This window comes from Homarus americanus, unplaced genomic scaffold (assembly GCF_018991925.1).
Source record: "Homarus americanus isolate GMGI-L3 unplaced genomic scaffold, GMGI_Hamer_2.0 scaffold56241, whole genome shotgun sequence".
Lineage (NCBI taxonomy): Eukaryota > Metazoa > Arthropoda > Malacostraca > Decapoda > Nephropidae > Homarus > Homarus americanus.
The window spans coordinates 2888489-2913804 of NW_024740202.1; the positions used below are offsets into that span (position 1 = coordinate 2888489).

Consider the following 25316-nt stretch of genomic DNA (forward strand, 5'->3'; position numbering starts at 1 on the left):
AGAGATTGGAGCGCCTGAACTTGCCTGGCTTATACTACAGACGGGCAAGGGGGCAACCTAATTGAGGAATATAAGCATCTCGGGGGGGGCACTACTCAGTCGAGTGTCCTTACCTGGAGCTGGCGGACGCTCGCCCCACAAGGGGTCACAGCTTAAGATTGAAGAAGCCGCAGGTCCAGAAAACTGAGGGCAAACTTTTTCGGAGTGAGAGTTGTGAACTCTTGGAACAATCTACCAGAAAGTACTTGCCAACAGTGCGTTACAGACATGACCGATCGACCAAGCGGCTAACGAGCCGATCAGTGGTGAAGATAATAAAAGTAAGTAAAAGTAAGTTAAGAAAATGGAAATAAACCGCATCTTTTCGAATTAAATGGGTGACTCAATATGACATGGACTACAACAGTCGCTAGCATTTATTTATCAATAAACCTTTCCTAGAACACTGGTAGCTCCATTAATAATAATAATAATGTGCCCCCCCCGACTTTCCAATATATTTCGATTATAACGAGAATGGTATAGTTTGTTCTGAATATAGCATAAATAAATGACCAACCGTGTATGTATGTAGTGAGTTCTTTTCCGTGTCCTGTATATGGACCACGTGAAAATAAAACCCCTCGGTTTATTACACCTGATAACCACCTAACGCTATCAAACCTGACACCTTTACACAAAACATCGTTTCCGCCTGATTGGGATACTACTATTGCTAATAATAATAATGATAAATGGGTATAATACGAAAGGTGTCATCTACTGATCATTTACTACACACAAACATGTGGATCAATAAAGAAAACCTCCTTAACTTGATCCCGGTTCACTTTATTCTCGCCATTCTCACGAGGAAATGCATTTTGTGTAAGAGTTATTATCATCTTCCCTATGTATTAAAAAAAAATGCATAAACAATGATTGTAGAATATATGAGACGGGCTCCTTAGGTGGTATTAAAGAACCGGCGGACAAGTTGTGAGGGGAGTTGGCGCCATCTAGCTCCCACTTCACTAGTTCCTCACCAGGATAGTTATAACCTCTGATTCACCATCTATGTAACGTAATTTAACTGATCCTACCTAATGCTACCTAAACATGAATTTAAACATGATATAAACAAACTTATCACTATTCGGGTGAAGCCAACGTAAAACCAGAGAGAGAGGGTGTGTGTGGTGTATCCAACCTGCCGAGTAACTAGTAGTTGCTGGTGTAGTGTTCATGTGAGTGCCACGGGCGAGTGCTAACCTGCATTACCATGGCAGAAATGGACGAGCATGAACGGAAAATTGTCAACGAGTTTTGTCATTTATTAGAGAAGTCAAAACAGCTCTTCAATGGCCTTCGGTAAGTTAAGGACAGTGGGTGTGGTGAGGTGGTGGTGGGGTTTCGTCTGCACTGTTTACATGGTGTGACAGCGCGGGAAAGCAGACGACTCTTATAGGGTATGAATATTGTATGAGGGGGGAGGTATGGTGTATGGTGTACCTCAACCATACTGAGGGTGAGTGACCAGGAGGAATAATGGTTTAGTGATAATGTAGTGTGTGTGTGTGTGTGTTAGTTCACCCTACTGCTGGGCTGAGTGTCCCAATTATTATTATGACAGGTCTGGTTTTATTCATATTATATTCTGTCTCATATCTAGTGGTAAGATTTTATGTTTCCCTTTAGGTAAAATTTTAGTTTTGGTCATCCCTGTATTTAGTAGATATCCAAACTGTGATTTACGACTAATATGAAGGTCCAAATTGTTAAAACCCCATCAAAAACCATCGGGAAAAACATAGTTTGGATACCTAACTTAACCTAATTCCTAAGATTCCCTGGATGACCGAAACTAAAATAATACCTCACTGTAAACCTTAATTGTTACATTTGATGATCGTGAAAATGTTATCCAATATTTGTTAAATGGGTTGAGGGTTTGCACAGCCTTGAAAATGGTTTGTTTTCTCTGACTTGATGGACTCAGTGCACCAGTTGTCTAAGGCTGTGTAAGAGGGCTATGAAGTAGAGGGGAAATATAGAGTAAAATACTAAAACGAACACCAAACAAACCATTGAAATCTTTACCTAACCTAACTTAATCTACAAAAAGGTTCAAAGTCGCTTTAGAGTTCACTGACCCCCCCCCCTCCCCCCCTTCTCATCTGAACACTGAAAACTACACCACCACATTAAACACCAAAAACAAGAATAAGTTAAGTGGTTTATAGGTGAGGTAAAGTTTTGAAGGTTTGTTTGGTGTTTTAGTATTTTACCTAAAAGAAAGAATACATGTGCAGTGGGTTGAGGTAGGCAAAGACCACCTCAGTTAGCTCCTTTTAGATATTGTATGTTAGGTCAGTTGGTTTAGGACAGTGTTCATAATATTAAAATCAGCTGAAAAATAACTGAAAATCTTATGGCCATAAAGTGAAGTGCAGTATTGCCAAAACTCTTAATTTTTTAATGTGTTGAATTTAATGTTGCTGGGAAAATAAAGACAAAATTGCTGAGTTTGAGTAACAGTTTGTGAGTGACTGCGAGGTTAACTGGTTACTTAAAGAAAATCTCTAAAGGAGAAAATGTAATCTTGTATTTAATATGTTAAAATCACGAGCACTTTTGTTAACATTCAGAGAGACTGGAAACTTTCTGAAGTACTGTATTGTGTACTGCCATACAGGGTACCACGTAATTCATAATTCATAGAACGAGAATCAATCGAACATAACCTAACTTTCCTAACCTTGAGCATCACCTAAAGATTATTATATGATTTAGGTCAGGTTAGAATAGATTAATTTGGTTCATTTTATTCACAATAAATAATTTGGTGTGACAGTTGAGTATCTCGTACTTGGGACCATTCTAAGTCTTGCCCAATGTCAACAAAAATGCTTGTGATTTTATGCTTTTTAAATACAAGATTATTGAAGATAACATATTTTTAGCCTCAAGAATAACTCAAATTTAATGGAGGAATTGCATATTTTGTATTTTGGGGTTTCTTTAGTTTTTGTTGTGCCTCTAACTAATGACTTAACTTAACCTAACCTGCCTAGCTTAACCTAATCTAATATAATGTACCTGTACAGTACTTCTGTCGTATGAATAGGATGCTGGGAACCACTCACATTACCAAACTAATACAATACCGGTACAGTATTGTGAAAAATAATTTTTTTTCCTTTTTGGGACTGCTATTATAACATTACAAATCTATCATCTGTACAAAAAACTTATAAATTTGCTGTTTCTTAGTGGGTATTAATTGTAGGTTTTATTAATGTCCGTGAAACATTCCTGTTCCCGTAAACAGTTGAATTGCAAAGTGATGTTTTCCTCAGGTGGCATAGAGCATCATTATTCATAGGAAAAATTTGGGGAAACTAAAATGCGAAACGTTAGATTCCTCCATCCAATTTGGGTCATTCTTTTCGGGAAGAAATAAGTTTTGTTCTATAGAGATTATTGTTAGGTACGGAAGCTGGACTATGACCCGAGTTCACTTATTGGTCACTTCCAAAGAATTCCCTGAAGACAATAAGACAGTCATCTGTGCTGCAGTCTGAGAGAGCATGATCACAGTGGCTCTGCAGCATTACTTGCCTAACTGAGAGATGTGTCACATAAGACGATTCTTTAAAAGGGATGTATGACAGTGACAATTGTGAGGTACAGCACTCTCAATTGGATGGGGACCATTTAGAGTACACTAAGCCTTGTGATGGTGTCTGCTAAGAGTGATGAGTGTTGTGCTGTTGTGTGCAGGCATTGTTTTAGTTAATTTAAAGCATTGTGAATAAGAAGCATGAATCTTCTGCACTACCTCCTCTGATGTTACCTCTTAAAACATCTCAGTGCCACGCCCTTCCTTCTCCTTCCTCCCTCCTCACCTGACACTCACAAATTGTTCAAAATTCCAGTACAGTAATTCTTTACATGTACATTATGCACCAGCTCCTTGAATGGTGAGTATAGATTGTAGTGGACAGTGTAATTTTGTATACAGTATTGACTGCCATTTATGATTACTGATAATTTGTGCACATGTGACCAGTAGTACCTTGTTCATAACATAATGTGTTTTATGCACTGTATAGTATCTGTCCACACACTGTGTGAAACATTATGAGACCACAGATGATAAATATTGGGAAATCATTTACTTTGGTATATAGTTTGACATAAGTAATGCAATGTGTATTTGTTTCGGCATGATATAAATAATGTTCAGTTTCCAAATGTAGTGGGATCAGTATTCCACAGAGCCATGCTTACTAACCCTCCCTGGACATCACGAGTTGCCTGTAGCATTTAGGAAATCGTCGAACCCCTCCTGGCAGATACTTTTTTGAGATACTGTGTGTTATATTGTAGTTGTGTTTATGGTCTTAAGGTTTTAAGTGGAATAGTGTATGGGAACCCTGACTTTATACAGTGTGTACTGGATCTTTGTGAAATCTGAATGTTTAGGTTTTTCTTAGTTAGAGAGGAGTAGACTTATTCATGGGGTCACAAAGTGATTCTGGATATAAATGGTTAGATGAATTCATTCTTCATCAAAAGTTTTGGAGGAATAGTATTATGTGTGTGAGGTTGAGTGTGGTCTGTGTCCATTGATCTGAAGAATGTTTATTGGCATGATCCTCTTCAATAGTGCACATACTCTTACACACATACACACACACTTGCTGAGATCTCATGGTATAGTTACATCAGCACAGAGGTAGTCACTGTGACCTGAGCTCACTTTACCCACTCTAGGAGAAAGATGAAATGTGTTCAGACTACCCACACTTGTGTTAGGTCACTGCCAGGATCTAATGAACTACAGTACCTCACTGCTGAAGCTGGTCTACACTTTGTACCTGCTGACTCTGTAGGCTTTGAGGAGGGGAAATGGCTCTCCGTCTCCTTTTCTTGGATATGAATTTTCACCCTGGTCTTTGTTAAGGTAATATAAATCACTTATTCATGCATCGATTGATATATTACTTAAGTTGTTCTTTTATATATTCATTTATACACCGTAACACCACTGTACAGAACTGACAGTGAAACCGGATAATCTGTGGCGAGCGTACCAGCCTTCATCATGGTAAAGCTTTAACTAATGACTATATACTCTGTCAACAAAATAAACTCTTATCAATTCTTACTTACAACTTCTCTGATTAAAAACCCTGAATATATTTAGTATTGGACAGTATAATTATGTTGGAAATTGCAATCTGCTTTAGTCTACCTTCTTGTGTCACCCAGAACTACTGTCTTGTTCACTACTGTCACTGAAGCTTCCTGATTCCAGTAAAAAGTTGGTAGATTACTAATATCTTCTTCATTAATGTCAGTTTTTTTCTGAATATATTAAAGTACTGTATATTTTTATGTTTGACTTTATTATATACTGTATACACTACTGGTACTTCTTCAAATTTCTTAAAAGCATATACAGTAAATCATCATCAACATCTTCATCATATCATCATCATTGTCAAAATATCATTATCATTGTCATATCATAATTGTCAGTATTTTCAGGATATTATCATCATCATCATTTTTGTCATCATTGTTAGAATATCATCATTGTTGTCATTATTACTTCATCATCATTGTCAGGATAATCATCATTGTAATTATCATATCATCATCATCAGGCATACACACATCACTCAACCTGTAAATCCCCTTCAGTTAAACTTTTCAAACCAGATCTCTGAGAGTTATGGCTGTTAAGTACAGGACGGACTAATGTATCATCTAGCTCACTGGGAAGGTCTTCTCTGTAGTGTCTGGTGTTACAGTTTCAGCCAGTTAGGTACAGTAATCCTATCCTGCTCATGTTATAGAAGTTGAACAACCTCACAAGTTGTTTCATGTTGACTCTGTTTACTGTGTCCACCTGTCGTTTACATATATCTCTAATAGGGTTTTGTTACCTTTACTTTTTATAGGCCTTCACCGTGTGTGTCCTTTCTGGTTCATATCTTTTATCTTCTGTAATTTTCCTGCGGTTATTCCTCTGTTATCATTTACCTTTCTCATATTGGAAGTCTTCTTACACTGTTCACATTCCTTGGGTTATGTTAATTTGTAACCTAACCTTAACCTAAGCTAACCTTAACCTAAGCTAACCTTAACCTAACCTAACCTTAACCTGCTATACACCCCCACCTGTGAGGTCCTGCTTCTGTCACTTCTCTCCTTCTCAACATTTCTATTAAAATCACTAATTGTGGTTAAATATAAATTGTACTTCACAGTTTCTTTAGCTATTGAGGTATTTAAATCTTTATAAAACTTGATAAACCTCCTCATTGTAATCATTTTGTGGTGCAGGAACCTGAGTTATTGCAAAGTCTATGGATTTAGTACTGTATCTGACCCTGTAGCCTTTTACACAACTATCCAACTTGTGCTCCACCTCCCCATACTTCTCTCCACCTGAGTATATGTAGCAATATTCTCCTCCTCCTCCTCGTTCTCTAATGCTGTTTGAACCTGTCCATCTTACCTCACTGTGTCCCAAATTGTCTCACTTCAATTTTTCAATTTTTGCACACATCTTTATATTATTATTATTTTTTAATTTTCACATTCCAAGTCCCAGTTTTGAGTCAAATGCCCCTCATCCTGAAGGATTTTGGGATCTTGCTTATTGGCCAACTTGCCACACTTCCTGCCTTGCCTTCTCTTCACACTGCCCACCATTTACCACTGCCTACCACTTTTCACTGTCCACCACCTACCCTGCTCACCACTTTTACTGCCCACCACCCCTCACTACCCACCACCCTTTACCGCATGATTCCTACTTTGCCCACCGTCCCTTGCTGCACTGCCTCACTTTATGCATGTAGACTGACATGTCTTGCCAGCAGTTTTGCACCAGTTTCAGTTGTGTGGGTAGAGCTATGGGACACAATTAAATTTTGATCCCTTAAATTATAAGCTACTTTTCTCCTTTTTAATTTTAATTAATGAGGTTTCAGTGTATTTGGGAAATTAAGGAATTTTAAAGGGCAAAGAAATTTTTACATCCTTACTTAACATGATGGAGGTAGCAAAGGTGAGTAATCCATTGGTAGACGTTGATGCTTGTTGTAATGGGCGGCACAACCAACAACTGGTTATCTTATAAGCAGCAGCATGACTAATGCAGCGCCAGCAGTTCAGGTGGATTTTCCAATTACTGTATGTGAAAGTGAGGTTGAGAAACATGTTATAGATACCGGTACACTGTTGTAAAGACCATAGTTGAAATATTGAGTACTGTATCAAGGCTGTATAAACATGTTGAGGGAATTAGTCAAGAAATTTAATGAAGAGAAATGGGTAAGATTGTCTTTAGGAAAAGGTCAAACACAATCAAAACAGCAGAGTGGGGATAATGCTTGGCTAATAAACATTATACAGTACTGGAGGAGTGTTGGGTAATGTGGCAGGCTCATAGTACAGTACAGTACAGTATATTGAAGGGAATTATACACTAAGTTATTTTTATAGATATGCTTGTAGTAGTGCAAACATCTAGCCAGTACAGTATTGTAGAGTAGTATATATGCTTATGCTCTCCACTGCTCTCCAACTATCAGATTTTCTTATTAGGTTTATGTACTCTACCTTTCAGATCATTCTTTTCCAGGGACCTGCCTCAGTACGGCCACAAGCAATGGCAGGCATATTTTGGCCGCACGTTTGACATATACACCAAGCTCTGGAAGTTTCAGCAGCAGCACAGACAGATTCTTGACTCAAAGTTTGGACTAAAGCGTTGGCAGATTGGAGAGATCGCCTCCAAGATTGGTCAGCTTTACTACCATTATTAGTAAGTTACTGTAAACCCATCCAGCGAGGGAACACTGGCCGTAGGTACTGTATTGTTTTAATTTATATTGTGTAGTGTGAGATAGTCGACATTTTCAAATTTTTAGCATTAAAGTAAAAAAATAGATACTTTAATGTACCGTATATCTAAAAGAACCTTGTGTAAATTTGGCCATTTGATGATTTGAAATGAGATGCTACAGTAATTTCTGAAATACAGGAGTACCTGTATCTTCAGGATGAATAAATTCCATGGAACTCACAAGACTTATAATGTGTTGGGCAGCTTCTGAAACACACCCAGGAATTAATCCACAAATGAGTGTGGAGAAATTTATGCAAATATCCAGTTGACTGTAATGTTACTGTACTGATGCTGATGCAGTAGTGGAAAATACAGTCCAGTACAGTATTGGATCTACAGGGGGATTTTGAAATGAAGTTTACATTAAAGCTATCCAGTATACAGTATCATTAAGGTATTATACTGTAGTGTACACACAGGGTGACTCACACACTGGTAGTCCTGAGTCATACTGATATAACTGTTATTTATGAGGTAATAAACGAGAGTGATAGAGAACTTAAGAATTTATTATCAGAAGGTTTACTGAAAATAGACGAGACAATAACATATACAAATACTGTGGGGCTGCCAGGGAGGGAATTACTCTGTAAGTCACTGTAATATTATTAAGATTATCAGACAGTCAATGGATGTTGTTCAGTATAGGGAATACTGTATCATGTAATTAGGTACAGTATTGATTAATGTCCAAGAAATGGTACAGTACTGTACTGGTGATGACTCGGGTGACCTCCACAATATTAATGACTCAAATAAGGAATTAATGATATAGAAACTTAGTGTTGAGTCAGTAGCTGGAAGATCTTAAAAAAAAGGTTCTCCTGTTTAATATCTGGCATTGTTGATGTCATACAAGAAGAAGAAAGAACAGCTAGCTGATGTGGAAGCTGTAGCTCACACAATGGATTGGGCAACTCATGTGCAGTCAACAACTCAGTGATTGACAGCCAGGGTTAGCAGAGCCCCTGTCATGTGTGATCTAGAGAAGATTGCATAAATTCCAGAATACAGTAGTACACCTTTTCACATATCCGTTGAGACATTGTTACATAACTATTTGACACATTTCATAACCGAATGACAGAACACATATCGAATGACAATCTAAAGTAACTGTTGGTGGTATGTCATTCTCCAATTGTTACATTCTCAAACTATATGTAGACTGTCGGTTTATTGTTCACGTCTGTCAACTTCATAACTTATGTCAATCACTTCCGTTAGCATGAACGAACAGTTATTTTAGATTGTCATTCGATATGTGTTCTGTCATTGGGTTATGAAATTTGTCAAATAGTTATGTAACAATGTCTCAACGGATATGTGAAAAGGTGTAATATTCCAGTTCCCAACATGACCGTAGCCCCCGAAAAATAGGGGTATCTGGAAGAGTCAGTTGTCATGCTGCTGTGCTAACATCTGTTCTTCATGATTCAACTTGTGTTATCAACCCTCTCAGATCCAATACATGTGGAGAGATCCTCGTCTTGACTAGCTCTCTGTGTTTCATCAGCTAAACACTTCCTCAGATATGTTTAAGACACTTACCTTTAGATAGCTCTGAACTGGTTTATTCAGTGAGGGATCATTAGATTGTTACAGCTTGTTTCCCTTTGAATCTGAACATTGTCTTTCCCTGTGAGTTCACTCTGTACTGTCATCCCAGATAATGTCCAGAGGTTCTCCTTGAGGCATATTTTCCATTCACTATCATTGCCCCTGTTGTGTCATGTTGATTTATGTATTGGTTCTCCTCTTCCCTTATTAGTCTGGTTTTTGTTTGGAATACTGTACTCAGTTAAGACAGTACAGTATTACTTTGTTGAGTCTAACTTTAGTGTTTAGAACTTCTCTATCTGTGCCAAATGAGTCACCAGGGTAAAGTTTGTGCGACTCCTGACTGTTAGTGAGGGATTTCAGACTGAATGATCTGTTATTTCCCAAGTCAAATGAGTGTTAAAGCAGGAAATGTGGTCAGGGCCATTAAACTCACACCTGTAGCTGAGTTGTTTGTCTCAATTTACTACCTAATGGGAAATATCACATTGTGCCAGTTTTAGTCTTACTTTGAGGGGTATTCACTGGTCAGTCCTTTGATGGAATGAATAAGGATTGGCAGAGGTTATCTTGTCTTCTGTATAAGTTGTCTTTACATACATGAGTGCCCCCATCCCCCCCCCATAATTTCTGAAGGAGCAACTGATCCTGAAATCCAGTTTTATAACCAGCATGTATTAATAAACTTACATCCCTCTCTCTCTCCCCCCTTGGTTGTTGAGCTGAAGTGAAATTGAGTGTAAAATAATGATGATGATGAAATTGTGTTGTTTGTTTTATAACTAGTGACAAATATGGACCACATAGTGTCTTTGTGTGCGAGTGCCAGCAAAAACTCTCAACTCTCAGTCTGATTAATAATTGATTCCTTCCAGTATAGTACCTACTGTTTAAAGGAAATACTGTATACTGTAGTTAAACTTGGAAAGATAAATTTGTTTCTGGAATTTCTAGAATCTGGGGATAGGCAATAGTGAGAGCATCCAGTCATAAATCTTGCTTCAAATCTGCCTGGTGGTAACTGGGGCATCATGCGATCAGGTAATCATGACAAACTTGGAACTTGGCTGTAAAATGGTGACAGACTTTGTTACCAAACCATTGAGTTGTTGATTGTAAGTTACCTGACCCAATCTGGGTTATGAAATGAAATATTTGAATCAATACAGTACTGCTCTTGGTCATGTACTGTATGTTTGGTGGTGGAAAGTTTTCACAGTAATAATGTAGCGTTGTGGATTCTGAAAAGTTTGTTTCATTCTGTAATATTTAGGAGACAGATACATTACAGTATTAAATGATATGTCAGTTGGAAGCACTGCCTTGACCAGTAGGGGCCTGGTGATTGGGTTGTGGTGTGATGTAAAGCAACGGACTGAGTGTGTCATGAGAGTGGTGGCTGGAGGTTCATTGTGAGAAGAAGAAAACAAAATAGATCATAACGTCCATTCATAGTTCTCGGCCATCCAGTGAATTGATAGTCATGGGAGGTATACTGTCCTGAACATAATTTTTCACACAGTATTTTCCTTTTCATCTCCCACAGCTTGAGAACCAGTGAAACAAACTACTTGAATGAAGCATTTTCTTTCTATGCCGCCATCAGAGGTCGAGCATATTACAGCAGGACTGCCAAAGATGATCGCTCTGTACAAATGTAAGTCAGTCATTTACTTCAATTCTTTCTCTTTTCATTTTTCAGATAAAGGCACACACACACACACACACACACGCACACGCACACGCACTTTTCTATGGAAGGGCCAATGAATTTCAAAATGAACACTGACTCCTGTTGTCTCATTAGAGTTGTCAAAATCTTTCACATGTTGTGTCATATTGTCTAATCACTCAACCCAGACTCGGTCATAAAATGGGATATATCATCAATCTTTTGTTTTTATTTTGCAGGTCAGATTTAATGGTGAAGAAGCTGCGATACTACGCTCGGTTTATTGTCGTGTGTTTACTACTGAAGAGAATGAAGCTAGTCCGTGATCTAGTCAGAGTAAGTATATGTTTACACTTGTGTATCTTGAGTGCAGAATACCTTTACTGTCTATTATATGATACAGTATACAGGTATTAGATAGAAGGTAATTAGGACTATATGAAGTTAGTGCAGTATTAGTCCCCAGGGCACTAACCAGTAACCTTCAGGAGGAGTGTGTTGTGTTCACTTAGCTGCTGCTCCCCACATACATTCACTAGAAATATCCTGATCTGTCCCTGAGATTAATTAGCATAAATTTTGTGGTAATGTATTTTTTAAATTATGATTATTTTTGCTTAATCTCCTGCATTATTTTCTTGCCACAGGAATTAAGTAAACAAATAGATGAATACACTACCACATATGAGCCGGAGGACCAACTTGAGTGGTCGCTTGTTTTAGCTGAGATCAAGTCCTTCATTGATGCTGACAACACCATCAATGTCTTAGATATGGATTCAAACACCATAGTGCTTTCCCACAGGTAAGGATATCTGGATGTTGTGTTTAACGAGGGAGGGAAGGATATTTTATTTACAGACAGGTAAACACACCCAGGAAGATGGTTACAGAAACATCCACAGTAATGAACAGAAGGACAGATAAATAAGTGTATGTGTTACTATATTTGTGAAGAGTTGAATCAAAATATGGTTTAAGATATGAATATAGTAAAAATGAACCTGACTAGGGGAATGGGTGATCACTGTATTTAGGGAAGGTGTGAGGAAAGACTGTGTTTAGGGAAGGTGTTTTACTGTGAGATTGTGAGGAAGATAATGACTGGAGGAGCAAGATTAAGGAACATGGGTACAGGATGCAAATTGTTAGCCGAGGATTTAGACGGCTAGCCCAAAAAAAAAAATTGGATTGTCACTTCATCGTGTGTTGTTTGTTTGGTCCACACACAGACTGAGTGGTCACAACACCCCACCACTCGAGAAGACTCCCATGATGAACCTCACACTGCAAGAAATACTAATAGTAGGAAACTGTAACGACCAGGTGAGCGAGACACTTATATCGTTATCTTGCACTTGTTTGATGAAGGTACACTATGGATGCCAGGGTATCACAAAGGACTGTTTGGATGCCTTAAAAAAAAAAATTGAAGGGGAAAGTAAGCTTGTGAGTTGTCAGGTGTGATCATTCTGGCCTTTTGGAAAAATCCTGAATCCAGTGTAGCCTTATAATAATTTTGTTTAAGTGTTAGCATGATAATTTTTCTGATTGTCTTAAGCCACAAAAAGGAACTTGGATGATCAACAGAACTGAAATAACTTCAGTTTGTCATGGAAATTTGTATTAAAAACCAAGGTTGAGTTCAGAGGATTTTTTTGTACCCTGACCAGTTAGTGATGTAGTTGTGCCTAACTTTTAATTCTGAGACGAAGAGTGAGACAAAGACCAAGAAAAACACAGTACAGTCCATGATAATATTGAAATGCTACAGGTTTTTATTTTATTAACTTCCAGGTGAAATTTAGCGAACTGACAATAGACATGTTCAGAATGCTGCAGACGCTGGAACGCGAACCTCAGGAAGACGTGGCCCAGATCTATGACGCTTCACCGGCCCCAAACAAAATACCCTTTGTATGTATTTTATCTCACCTGTTGGAATGGGGGGTAACGAGAGATGATTCGTTTGTTTTCTGTTTACTCTTATTTGTGTGAAAACTGTTAGACATTGTGTGTTATTGTGTCTTCCATTTACGTCTCCGTTAGGTAACTTGTTTTCTGGCTCTGATTGCCGTGTGTGTGTTAAGTGTCGAATAAAAATTAGAAGTATTGGCAAAAGAATTTGGAAGAGTAGATGGGAGGAGAAAGTTAATGGAGAATATGAACTAAAGTAATGCAATAAAAGAGGTAAACAAGAGAGAAAGGGGAAGAGGGAGGATGTTAGTGTAAATAGAGATAGAAGTGAAGAGTCTCATATAAGTGGGAATGGTTATAGTAGTGATTGGTGCAATAGGTAATGAAACGAACCACAAGAAAACACCGGTAAATGACGCAACGAGATGTGTATAGAGGGGAGAACCAGGTCAAGATGAGGGTATATAGGAGGACCATTGACCTGACATTGCTATACTATACTCGTGTAACGTTTAAACTCTTGTTTTAAGGGGAAGAACCATAAAAAAAATGGCAGAAATTGTGTGTTTAAGAACATTTCATCTGCCATTGTGGGTTTCTTCGCATAAACTGTTGTTTCCATTATGGCGACTCTCCAGCCATTTTAAAACAATTTGGGTGGGGGGGAGGGGAGGGGATGGGGATAGGATGTTGAGAATTCAAAATATAGAGATTTGGAACTTTTGTAAGTGAAAGAAATTTTGGACAGAGTTGACCAACGTACTGTTGTGGACATACAGTATTGAGAAAATTAAAAGTAAATACTGCAGTTGGTAAAAAGAGTGAAATTTAGTTTACTGAACACTACAGTGTTTACTATTGCCATTTTCTGCTATTGTTTAGTGTTGGGTTATTTATATAACTTAGTGTAAAAAAGCCTGAAACATCTTCATTGAGTGATTGTTTTGTTACTGAAATTTAAATCCAAATGCACAAGTAATCAGTATAAAATGTAATTCAGACTTAAGTTAGAGAAGTCATTCCATTAAGTGTGATACAATATAGTATCACCATCATTTATGTAAACAGTTTTCACCTGTGAGTGCCAGTACTCTTAACATGGACCACCAAGGTTGGCACTCAGTCAGGCAGTCATCCACTGTGTACATTACAGGTTTTCATTTATTATTATTCATTGTAACAGTTATTGTGTGAGTGTTTCTTTTCCCAGGAGAATGGAGATGCCAGTGGTCGGACGCTGAAGCGAGAGAATCCACACAAATACCTGCTATATAAGCCCACATTTTCTCAGCTGATGGTTTTCCTAGCATCGGGTTTCAAGGAGCTGCCAGCTAATGGGGCTATGTTGCTCTACATCTCTGCAGACGGAGCCTTCACCAGCTCCAAACATCCTCAGGACCGTTAGTTTATGTCTTGATTTATTCACACGTCATTTAGATAAGTTAACGCTAAGTGTCATCCTCTCCGACTCACTGCACTGGTGCATCATGGGAGTATTGTTATCCAGGATTATATAGTATACAGTCGCCTGCACTTATACCTTGTACAGTGACTGGCACGTTTTGTGAGATATGGCAGCTCTGTGTTTGTTTACATCATATTAAAACTTCCGGAATGGCCCCTAAGAAACCTCGCAATAATAGCCAGACTAAGTCTGTTAGATAACCATTCCACGGAGTTGCCACATCTCCCAAAGCACACTAGCCACTCTAACAGGAATATATGCAGGCAACTGTACATTGTTGCAAATACATAATATTAACAAGGCCTTATATTAAACTTCTTTTTCTCTTTGTGCCCTCAAGCTAGATACTTTACAGTGGCTCTCATATTAGCACTTGTTAGTTGACCACAGCATAATTTGACAGTTTAGACAGTTTGAATACTTAAGTTGCCCCATCACTGCGATCATCCTCAGGTACAAAGGTTGCCCCACATATACAAGAGTTGCTGAGATCTGTGCTGCCCTGAGTGAGATACATAGGAATATATCAGTAAATGATCTTGAGTATCTTTATGGGGAAAATACAACATTAGCAGGTGGACATGTGCTCACCTACCATATAGTGTACATCTCATTTTACTTACCGGTATGTTTTGTAATATTAAAAAGGAAACATAAATGAAGTTCAATTGTACTGTACTGATATTGTTTATGAATGCCAACAGCAAAACTTTCACCCCCTCTATGCTTACATAGTTTCTGCACTACGTTATTTAATATAACAATACAATAAAGAGAATAAAATATGAAGTTAAGTACAGATACAGTAGAGAGTATCACAAATATGGGTGTGGTGGCAGGAAGAAACTGGTAGACTGGATGGTTGAACTGTTGGACCAGTCAGTGGACAGATCTCATGGTGCTCAGTGGAGGGTGAGGGGGATCTATGATGTCTACATAGTGGCCGCATGTGAAAGTCAATTTTTACGAGGATTTATTTATTTTAAGTGGAATATATTTCGGGTAAATATTTTCAGGATTCAAGTAAATTTATATGTTAATAGTTTGGGATTTTTAATGTAACTCTCTCTGTCCCATTGGTGCCTTTGATTTACAATTGACAGTTTTTTTGTTTGAATCCAGAAGAAGCAGGAATAAAAAAGACTGGAGAGTCTGTGTGTTGCCCTAGACTCTCGCCATGTCTATGCCATGCAGGAAATGGTTTATGAAAGTGGGAAAAAAAAACAACAAGAGACTGTAGTTGTATGGGTCACTGGTTTCTCTATGATAGCTTTCATCACTGTCATGATCAATTCCTTTTCTGCTGCTGCTTGTGAGAATGTTATCTTGACCTGCTGTCTCTTGCATCCCTCACACTAACCACTTAAATTGGTCATCTTAAAATGTATTATAATTCTGAATTAAATCAGTTCTTGGGTGTAATTCTTTAGACTTATTTATACAAACCTTCTGTTTACTTGCCCAACTTACACCTGCCAACTGCTGCAGCTGGCTATGATTATGGAGGCGTGGTAACAAACAGCAAAAGAGACGGTGAGCACACAAACAAGCGTGTGATGCAGCTCAAGGATATGCACTGCTTCTATCCTGGGGATCTCTATGCTTTCACTCGCAAACCTCTCTTCATCGTCGTCGACTCTGATAACTCACCAGTGTTTGCAAACATGCCTCATTATTTTGGCCAGCCTCTAGTTGTACTCATGTCAGCACAGGACACTCCACCACAGTTTCATGGTGAGCAAATGATCATTTAAATTCTGTACTGTACTTGCATTTTGATGTTTTTACTGAAGAGTCTTTATCATTAAGTAGTTGTGCTTGACGAAAGTTTTTTTTATGCACATATCTAATTCACTCACTGTTTTAGGCTCTTAACCCCTTTAAGACAGGGACGCCACTTGTAACATTTTATTTGGTTAACGCCAGACGATTTTATTCAGCTCAGAGGTGGCCCCGTACACAAGGGGTTAAGGTAATCAGGTACTGTACCAATATACTCGTCTCGGGACAGGACATAGTGGTATACATGGCTTCATTAACCATCTCTCTCATTAGTGTACATCTTTCCTATTGCTGCTCTCCCACACTCAGCCCTTTACTTTTGTTTTCTCTTTATACTCGGGATCACTCACGTCATTATCAATAAATTTCTCTAAATTTCTGTTTTTCTCTCTTGTCTGCAGTTGCCATACATCCCAGGTATGACTCGGATGATGTTAAATGTACTTCATGTGTTTTAATTTAATGCTTGTCCTCTCTTGTACCCAAGTGATAACTCATCGTAGTCATATTTACAATGTATTATTTAACTCAATTCATTTGCATACAAAGAACACCATTTATAACTCACACCTATCTAGAATGACTCTTGGATGAGGCCACCAATGTTTGGAGGCTTTCTTAAACATTTTCTGGACACTTATATCAGGACACATTATTTGGTACACTGTCTGAGGTGGATTTATAGGTGTGCTTGTCATGTTAGTAGAGAGTTTACATTTATTTATCACTCCAGTTCGTGATATGCTGGTAAGCAATACCACCTGGTACTGTGCCTTCACTTCACAATGTGCAACAGTCCTTTCTTTGAGCAGATTCTTCTGGTTCCTAAGGAGAGTATAGTCGGGTGTAGAATTAAAGGATCTTTATATGTACTTGATGTTCTGTTGTAGGGTGTTTAAAAGCTGCCTGTTGTGTCTCCTCTCTCAACAGATTATTATATACTCCTTTAGGTTTAAGTGTTGGGCATATTATAATCCTTCAGAGTATTCAACAAATGGCTAACTATGAAGCAGGTTGTTCAGTCGAGTCACTTAGGAAGTAATAACATATTTCTTATGAGCCTAAGTTACCTCTCTCATAACATAGTCTATTTCTACTGTCAGGTCATACCAGCCCATTATCCCAGGTAATGCACCTAAAAGGGATTCTTTTGGAAATATTCAGTATTCACCTACTGGTTCCATTACTTCACAAATAATACCTTGCCAAACCCTATGTCATTTATTCTGGTCTTAACTGAAATACTGTTTATTACTTCTTGGGATGTGTTTATGACGTATCTGTCTATCCCTGGTGAGTTGTTAAGGTGTAGTAAACAGCACATCCTCTGTAATAGTACATTAGGGTGTACAATATTTTAAATAAAACTATGTATTTATATTAAAGTGAACTATTCAAATTATTTAACAAGGATCTGTCCCATATAGATCACATAAGTATTGGTAGGCAGGTGGGTGTTGTGCCTAAAATATTGACATAATGTATTGGAATCTCTGATGCTTCACGCTGTGTGTAGTTATGGAGAATCATCTCTTGATACTTTGACTATGCACTTATGAAACATTAATGGCAGAACAGACTTGGGTAATATATCCCTTAGTACTGTGGTTATCAGTCATCCAGATCTTATTTACTTTACCCTGCACAGTTTTTCATATTCCTCAGGAGAAATACCGTACTTGCATTTCTTCCCCTCAGCATCCATCTGGGTGTTAATACCATATTTACTCTTGTCATTTATTCAATATTTTATTTTTTATTTATATTTTCACCACTTATTGTACTGGTGGTTGGTCTCTTCTTTGTCACTTTACAGTTTTGTCTTTACTTTTACTGCTTGTTGTATCGCTCTCATCTTGGTCACTTGGTAACTATCCTCTTGCCTCAGTCCTTATTGAGGGAACAGTACAGGACTGTTTAGTAGGTTTATATTTATTATTACTGTGTGTGTGTGTGTGTGTGCGTGCGTGTGCGTGCGTGTGTGCATGCGTGCGGGCTAATTTTCATTTTAAAGATACAGTATATGTGTTAACTTGTCAAAAATAACTTAAGAGTCTTGATAATGTTTTCAAATAATGTAGTGTATTTTCTTCAACAGACCAACACCACCGAGGGAATCTATTCACCCTGTTCTTACACTCTCCACTGATGGGCATGTGTTTAGTGAGCTCATTATGTGATGTGCCAATGAATTTGTGGGAGAAGTGTCAGACTCTGGTCGACAGATTCATCACTGAAGCCTCTAGATTAGTCACTCGAGGAAGAAATGTTGGTAAGTTGCATGGCAAGATTGGCCAATTTGTACGGTAATGGTTGTTAAGGGTCTTATATGGGTTCTTATTTGTAGTTAGATCTGTTCACCATTTTTAGCTCAGTTGTTTGTGACATGAAACTATTTATAATTTAAAAAAAAGTTTTGCTCGTGTATTCAGTTCATTGTAGTAATCATTATTATGAAATATTAGCTGTATGTTTTATACCACCACCTCCCGTCAAACCAGAGGTGGCTCTTGCAGTTTCCTTCACAGATCTTCATTCCTGCATATTTCCTGCCATTAATTATTATTATCCCTCTCATGTAGCTACCCTTGCTCTTAGCCTTTCTTCCATCCTCACTCTCTCTCTCTTCCTATCTCTTTCTGGTTACTTTTACACATTCTTGAACGTCCTCCATTAGTTTACCTCCCCCTGACCACAAGTTTGATGATACAACAGTGAAGTTGGCCTTTCCTTCACCTCTCTGCTGTTCATTCATTTAACTGACTGTTGTTATTACTTTTCTCAGCTACTTTTAAACATGAAGTAACCCAGAGATTCATCAATGGAGAGGACTTCTGGACCTCTTGTTGGTGGTAGGTGGATGTGTGTCCATAGACTGCCACCAGGCATTCTAGGTATAACAGAATAATAATGATTATGATCTGAATGTACAAAAGAGAGGATAACAGATAAGATTATTAATATTTCATATACAAATATATTTAATCATATGGTATAGCACATTATAGATGAATGTGTAGGTAGTGAGTGATACATTATAACTTAAAGAAGGTAAAACAAAATATTTCCTCGAGTATCCTCACCTCAACCAGAGAACTGAACTCTGACTAGTGAGCAGCAGGACACCTAATGCTGTGCCTAAATCACAAGGGCTAATATATGTACAGGTATAGACTACTGGAAAGGCTCATCTTCTGGTGGTTTCCTCACATGATGCACGACATATAACTGACTGTAGGGCACGACTAAGCCAACAACATCAGTTGACCTGACTAAGTACAGAAGTTATGCTTGGGTCTACAGGTGATCACTTTATGTTAGGAAAGTTAGTGGAGATCCTCCACTAGAGTGTAAGGAGCCTCACACCCAGAAGACTCATGGCTTTGAGAACTAGACATGTAATCTAGCCACTTATTACCCCTTAGAATACTCACCCACTTAAAAAGGAGAAAGTTGGGCTAGGTACTGCAGTATTGTAGGATGTATAAATGCAGTAGTTATAGTGTATTCCATTATAAAACTACGTTGTTCCAGATGTATATTATGTGATGTATACCGTCTCCTCGTCAACCTTTATGTTTTTCTTGTGTCTATTGAAGTTGTATGTTGTATTTTAAGTTGCAGTTGGTTAGGTTGGTGAGGAGGAGTGATGTTGTGTGGTAAGAGCTCGTGTCAATGTTGCGTGTAGCTCTTTTAAGTTAATCATTTTGTGTCTTGCAGATCCATCTTTCCTTCAATTTTTTGGTGACGACTTTCTAAGACTGTTGACGCTGAGATTTATTTTCTGCTCGACAGTTTTAAGGGCACACAGAGCTTTTAAGGTATGTTAGCTTAGCGGATCTTTTTAGTGGTGCACACAAAAGGTTTTAAGGAGTGCTAGTTATGTTGGTTAGTTATCGACATGTGCACACAGCTTTTAAACTTGGTAATTGTAGATTTTTTTTTCTTTTTTACCAGCACAAAGTTTTTAAGGTGTGTTATTGTAGCAGATTTTTTTGAAGTACTGTACTTGTATGCCTAGATCTTTTTAAAGTATACTGTAGTAGTGCTGTATAAAAGCATTGTGAGAAGTTTTTATTGAAATTATTTATTTTTCTTGCACAAACTTTTTTAAGCAATAATAGCATTGTGGAACTTTTTTTAATGCACAAAGCTTTTAAAGTATTGTATTTTATTTTTAAGGCTATTTTTGGTGGGGAGATGTACACAAATTTTTAGGATACTGTATATTAATATGAAGGTTTATTTTTTATACATATGTACTGTACTGTACACTAACTTTTAGGGAGTATTATCATCATGGTTTATTTTAGCCATCAAAAACAGTCATCCTGTTTTTTGTTTTAATTATAGAGAAAACTATTTGAGGTTATTTTTTATATACTGTACTGTATTTGAATATGAATAATTTACTTTTTACTTTTTGGTAATCTCTCTCCCTCTCCCTCTTTCTATATATTGTACTACTATGTTGCTTTATGCCTGTGGTAGTAAGATATTTCCCAAATGTAAGTAAGACCAGTTATAGAATGAGTGTTGTAAATTCTTTGGAACATACAGTATTAACATTAAACATAACAGGCAATTTTGACGTGGAAATATGTTTGGATATTTCAATTTACTTTTGTTCCTTCATCCAAGAAGCAGCTGACTACTGTGGAAGCCTTTAAGAAACAACTTAAGGGTATATGATTGATAGAAGTCGGACTATTGTAGTACAGTTCGGTATTTCTTTTTATTCTCAAGTCTTTGGGTTTGTAGACGTGTTTCAAGAGCTAGTGAGTTGTTTAGAAAGAACTGGTGCTTATGAGACAGAAAAGACCAGCTATTATTAATTTAGTATTAGTAGTACAGGTAGTAGTAGTACAGGGAGTAGTAGTACAGGTAGTAGTAGTAAGACCAGTTTTATAGTGAGCTTGACTGTATGTTCCTCCCACCATCTTTGTTACCAACATATACTCTGACACCATTCTCCAACGTCTCTTCCATCCAATTTGTATCTCAGGGCCAAGTTGTTCCTTCTTCACCTACCCATTAACACACACACACACACACACACACACACACACACACACACACACTACAGGTACTTAGGTGGAACATTTGTCGGTTATTCATACTGTAAGCAATAAGAGCTCTTGTAAAATGAATTCAGCATGCTACTGTAAGTAATTTTAATAGTGGGGATAAGATGATAAAAAAAAATAGGTAGACAAGAAAATGGAGAGTAATGGGAAGTACCAGTGTGTGTGTGTGTGCGTGCATGCTTGGGTGCGTGTGTGCGTGCATGTGTGGCATTCTTTGTAGAGTGAGGAGGAGTGATACATCATTTAGTGGAGATACCTTGTAGGCATCATAGAACCATCAGTAGGAAATATTAATGTACTTTTCCTAATATTAGTCAGCACCACTAACATCTAGGTCATTAAGTGAGGGAGAATGGTAGCCAAAAGTCATGTCTGTTTGTTTGTTTGAGTGTATAGTCTTTCATGTAGCCCCGTCTTCCACTCTCCTATGTTTGATTCAATAACATATAAGAGTAATTCATATCTGATTCATCCTCATGTATGAGACTCATAGTCTAATTCAGCTACAGTTGAGAGTTATTCACATCAGTTATTAACCATTGACTATAACTTCTCAGCTTCTTTGGGCAATTTTTACTTCTTTTGGTTAAATTCCTCCTCTTCTCCTCCCATGATTTGTCTCACTTCTGTGTCATGAACCATCGTCACAGCCTCTTTTTTTATGATCAGAGGTTTACAGATGACTCAGTTTTCTCCCTGTGTTGTGGAGAGTAGCAACAAGAACTGAAACAACATGGGACCTGCTTGGGAAACCCATTTTTTATGATCAAGTCAGAGATGATGGATGACTGATAGTTTCTGGGGTGATGGTCTTGGCACTGTGGTCTTTCTGGCCTGTAATGGTAACATCCATATCATTCTCACATACTTTTCTGTGTAGTTATGGTAAAAAATTTGTCAGAAAGTTTCCCTTTTTTAAGGTCATATGATGCTGTTAACATTATGCTAAACAAAGAAAATAAGTTTTAGTGACACTGATTTTTTTTATTAATTGTTGATCTAATAGTTATAAGGCTCACTATATCTGTTTCTGAGGTATGGGAGGAGAAGTAGCCGGGACAGACTTACGTGTTCCTACACTTTTCTTGTGTGAAAATTCTGTTTAATAGATTTGCAGCACTTAACTAAATGTCAACAAGTTCTGGAACACTTTACAGTAGGTCAGTAAATCTCACCCAGGTGACAGCCTGACCTTATACAGTATAGCATTTTTTACTGGTGTTTATAGTTAAATTAAATCTAATCACTGGAGAATTCTCAGGCTGTCTTTGGAAACGTTTGGTGGAAATCCATACTATAGTGACACAGTTCTGCACAGCATTAAGAAAAGTGTTGTATTTTTATTGTACAGTACTTGTTTGATTACCACTACTAAGAACCACTGTGAGTGTAACGAGAGTTTATTATGTTTTTACTGGTTTTGGTCACAGTTACAGTCACATATATAATTTAGTGTATTTATTATTTATTAGAGTTTGTTTTGATATTATGAAACATTCAGAATTTTGGTCGTATCAGATTTACCAACACGTCTCAGTGGTAGAATTACATGGGGTGACATAGTTGGTATCACCCTGAAAATATTAATATATTTTTATTTATTTATTTATTTTATTTATGATTGCTCCTTAAGTGTCACGTTAGATATACTTTAGAAATGTCCAATTAACACGTAATAATGATGGCCGGAGAGTCACCATAACGTGAACAACAGAGTATGAGAAGAAACATCTTGTCTGCCATTGTGGATTTCTTCTCATATATATTATTGATTTGATTTTAAGAGGTATATATGGGTTTGGCTTTCTTCTTCTTTGTTCTCTCTCTCCTCTCATCCCTAAGGTTCTGGACCAGCCACTGCACGAAAAGCAAGTAAGAACCCTTGACCATGTGGAAATCTGCTATTCAGTAAACAAAGAGACGACCAACCTGATCATTACTGTTCCCTGAATTAAGATAACATGAATACATAAACCTCAGTCAGTTAGTATATGTGCTGATGTCAAATGGTCAATACCAGGAGTTTAGCGAGCCAAATTGACACAGCATAACTGCGTGGATTTGTTTACTGAGCAAACAACTTTTAACATGTGTTGTAAGCATGTGCAGACAGGTGGGAACACATCCTCAAGTATTACAGAGGCCACGGAGTTTTACTATTGTCTGTCTGTACTTGTTTCTGTCTCATGTCAGCGGGTAGTTGGTCATTTGGGGCAGATTATTATCTGTTTAAACTCTCTCTGTCTCTCTGTCTCTCTGTCTCTTTTCTGTCTCTCTCTGTCTCTCTCTCTCTCTCTGTCTCTCTCTCTCTCTCTCTGTCTCTCTCTGTTAGTACAGTGTTAGGTGTTATAATCTCTACTAATGTGTAGATGTTCTTGTCTTGTCTTCTGTTTTCCTCTCCTTGATATATCTATAGGCTACATGTGACTCAGATTTTGTGTTTGCACATATTTGGTTTTGCCTCAGAGCATGAAGATGGTGATGCTGTTTAATTTATATGTTTTAATGATTGTACTTGTAGGTACTGTTATCCCAGATCTTGTGTACAGTCAGTCATTCACTTTGAAGCAGATTGTTGTGAGGATTGTAGCTTGTTTCAACAGACTGTACTGTCCTGTCCTGTCAAGTTGTGTCCATTGTTAGTCTGCTAATTTTTCAACTATTTGTATCAGTACATTTATGCATCCTAGATCTTATTTTTCCCCACAAGGATCAGTATGAACTACTGTACTAGATTGTTTTAACATGTGATAGTTCTCATGACCCATCACCCTCCACTGAGTGACTCCTGTACTGTACACTGGTGGATGACATACTGGAAAAAGTTACTTAAGTAAAAATACTGTTACTCTGAGAAAAACTTATTCTAGTAAAAGTAGAAGTACAGTACTCTTTCTTCATATTACCTCAAGTACAAGGTAACAAGTTTATAAAATATTGAATTAGGCAGAGTAAAAATATAACTAATAAAGATTTGTTTAAGAATTAAGACAGTCATGCTGTACTGTACTCAACAAACTAGTCAAGTTTGATTCAGCAGAGTACTGCTTGTAGCCTGTAGGAAAAAGCATCCTTATCTATGTACAGTATACATAAAGCACAGTGTTTGTATGTTTGTTGGTTTGTTTTATGTGTGTGTGTGCGCGTGTGCATGCATGCGTGCATGCGTATGTATGCATGCGTGCGTGTGCGTGCTATTCACGGCTGCAGTTTTGTAGATCATCAGTTGAAATTTGGCATGGATATGCTGCATGTGCATGCCCCCGTAGAAATGTCATCAAGGTGGAATTTTTTGGTGGGTAGGTCCCTGTGGTTACACCCCTCCCCCCCTCCCCCTCCAACCCCTTCATTAAAAACACACCTATTTTCTGCTTCTTTGCTATGGACAGCCACAGTTTTTATGATAGAAAGCTGAGATTTTATATACTTAAGTAAATACATTAGTTCCAAGAATGTTCATGAACAGCTAAACAGGGGGGGAGGTAGGCCCAACAGGGCTAACCCCCACCTAAAGGTGAGGCCCCTAGTGCACGACTACAGCTTTTAACATAAGACAGCTGAAATTTGGTATGACTATTTTTTCCCATGTACAGTATACTGTATTTAATTTTGGCCATGGCACAGACCCATGTAAAATTTTAGCTTCTCTTTGTCCTACGGGTTAACCCCAGTAGATCGTCAGGGTTGTCAAGAAGCAACTTGGCGATCTTCACACCTCCCTGTGGGTAACACAAATTAGTTGTACCTGAATGGATGGACTCCTGAAATTCCAGTGTGTCCATCCCACTTGTTACATATAGTGTAAACTACTGATGTGGTGTTAATGCTTTGTTACTGTCTACATTAAGTGGTGAGTTTTGCTGCTAAACATCCCTTTGGGAACTTGGTTGTAACATGAATCAGTCCCAGCCATTAAGGTCTTAA

The 25316-nt window shown here is 37.8% G+C and overlaps 1 protein-coding gene across 5 annotated transcripts in view; it reads left to right on the plus strand.

Annotated features, from left to right (window-relative positions):
• The first annotated feature begins 979 nt into the window (after positions 1 to 979).
• Positions 980 to 25316, plus strand: part of LOC121875344 (protein SCAI-like) — a 32790-nt gene continuing 8453 nt past the window's right edge. The window contains exons 1-12 of one of the 5 annotated variants that reach the window (XM_042379859.1): positions 982 to 1350; positions 7628 to 7825; positions 11016 to 11126; positions 11381 to 11477; positions 11789 to 11946; positions 12374 to 12467; positions 12939 to 13058; positions 14269 to 14458; positions 16012 to 16257; positions 18404 to 18577; positions 20026 to 20126; positions 23235 to 23264. In XM_042379859.1, the coding sequence (XP_042235793.1) occupies positions 1262 to 1350; positions 7628 to 7825; positions 11016 to 11126; positions 11381 to 11477; positions 11789 to 11946; positions 12374 to 12467; positions 12939 to 13058; positions 14269 to 14458; positions 16012 to 16257; positions 18404 to 18577; positions 20026 to 20126; positions 23235 to 23264 (1608 nt within the window). In that variant the 5' untranslated portion in view covers positions 982 to 1261. Of the gene's footprint in view, positions 1351 to 7627; positions 7826 to 11015; positions 11127 to 11380; positions 11478 to 11788; positions 11947 to 12373; positions 12468 to 12938; positions 13059 to 14268; positions 14459 to 16011; positions 16258 to 18403; positions 18578 to 20025; positions 20127 to 23234; positions 23265 to 25316 lie in introns of all 5 variants that reach the window. The other 4 variants (XM_042379861.1, XM_042379862.1, XM_042379864.1 and 1 more) reach the window with 4 other exon arrangements.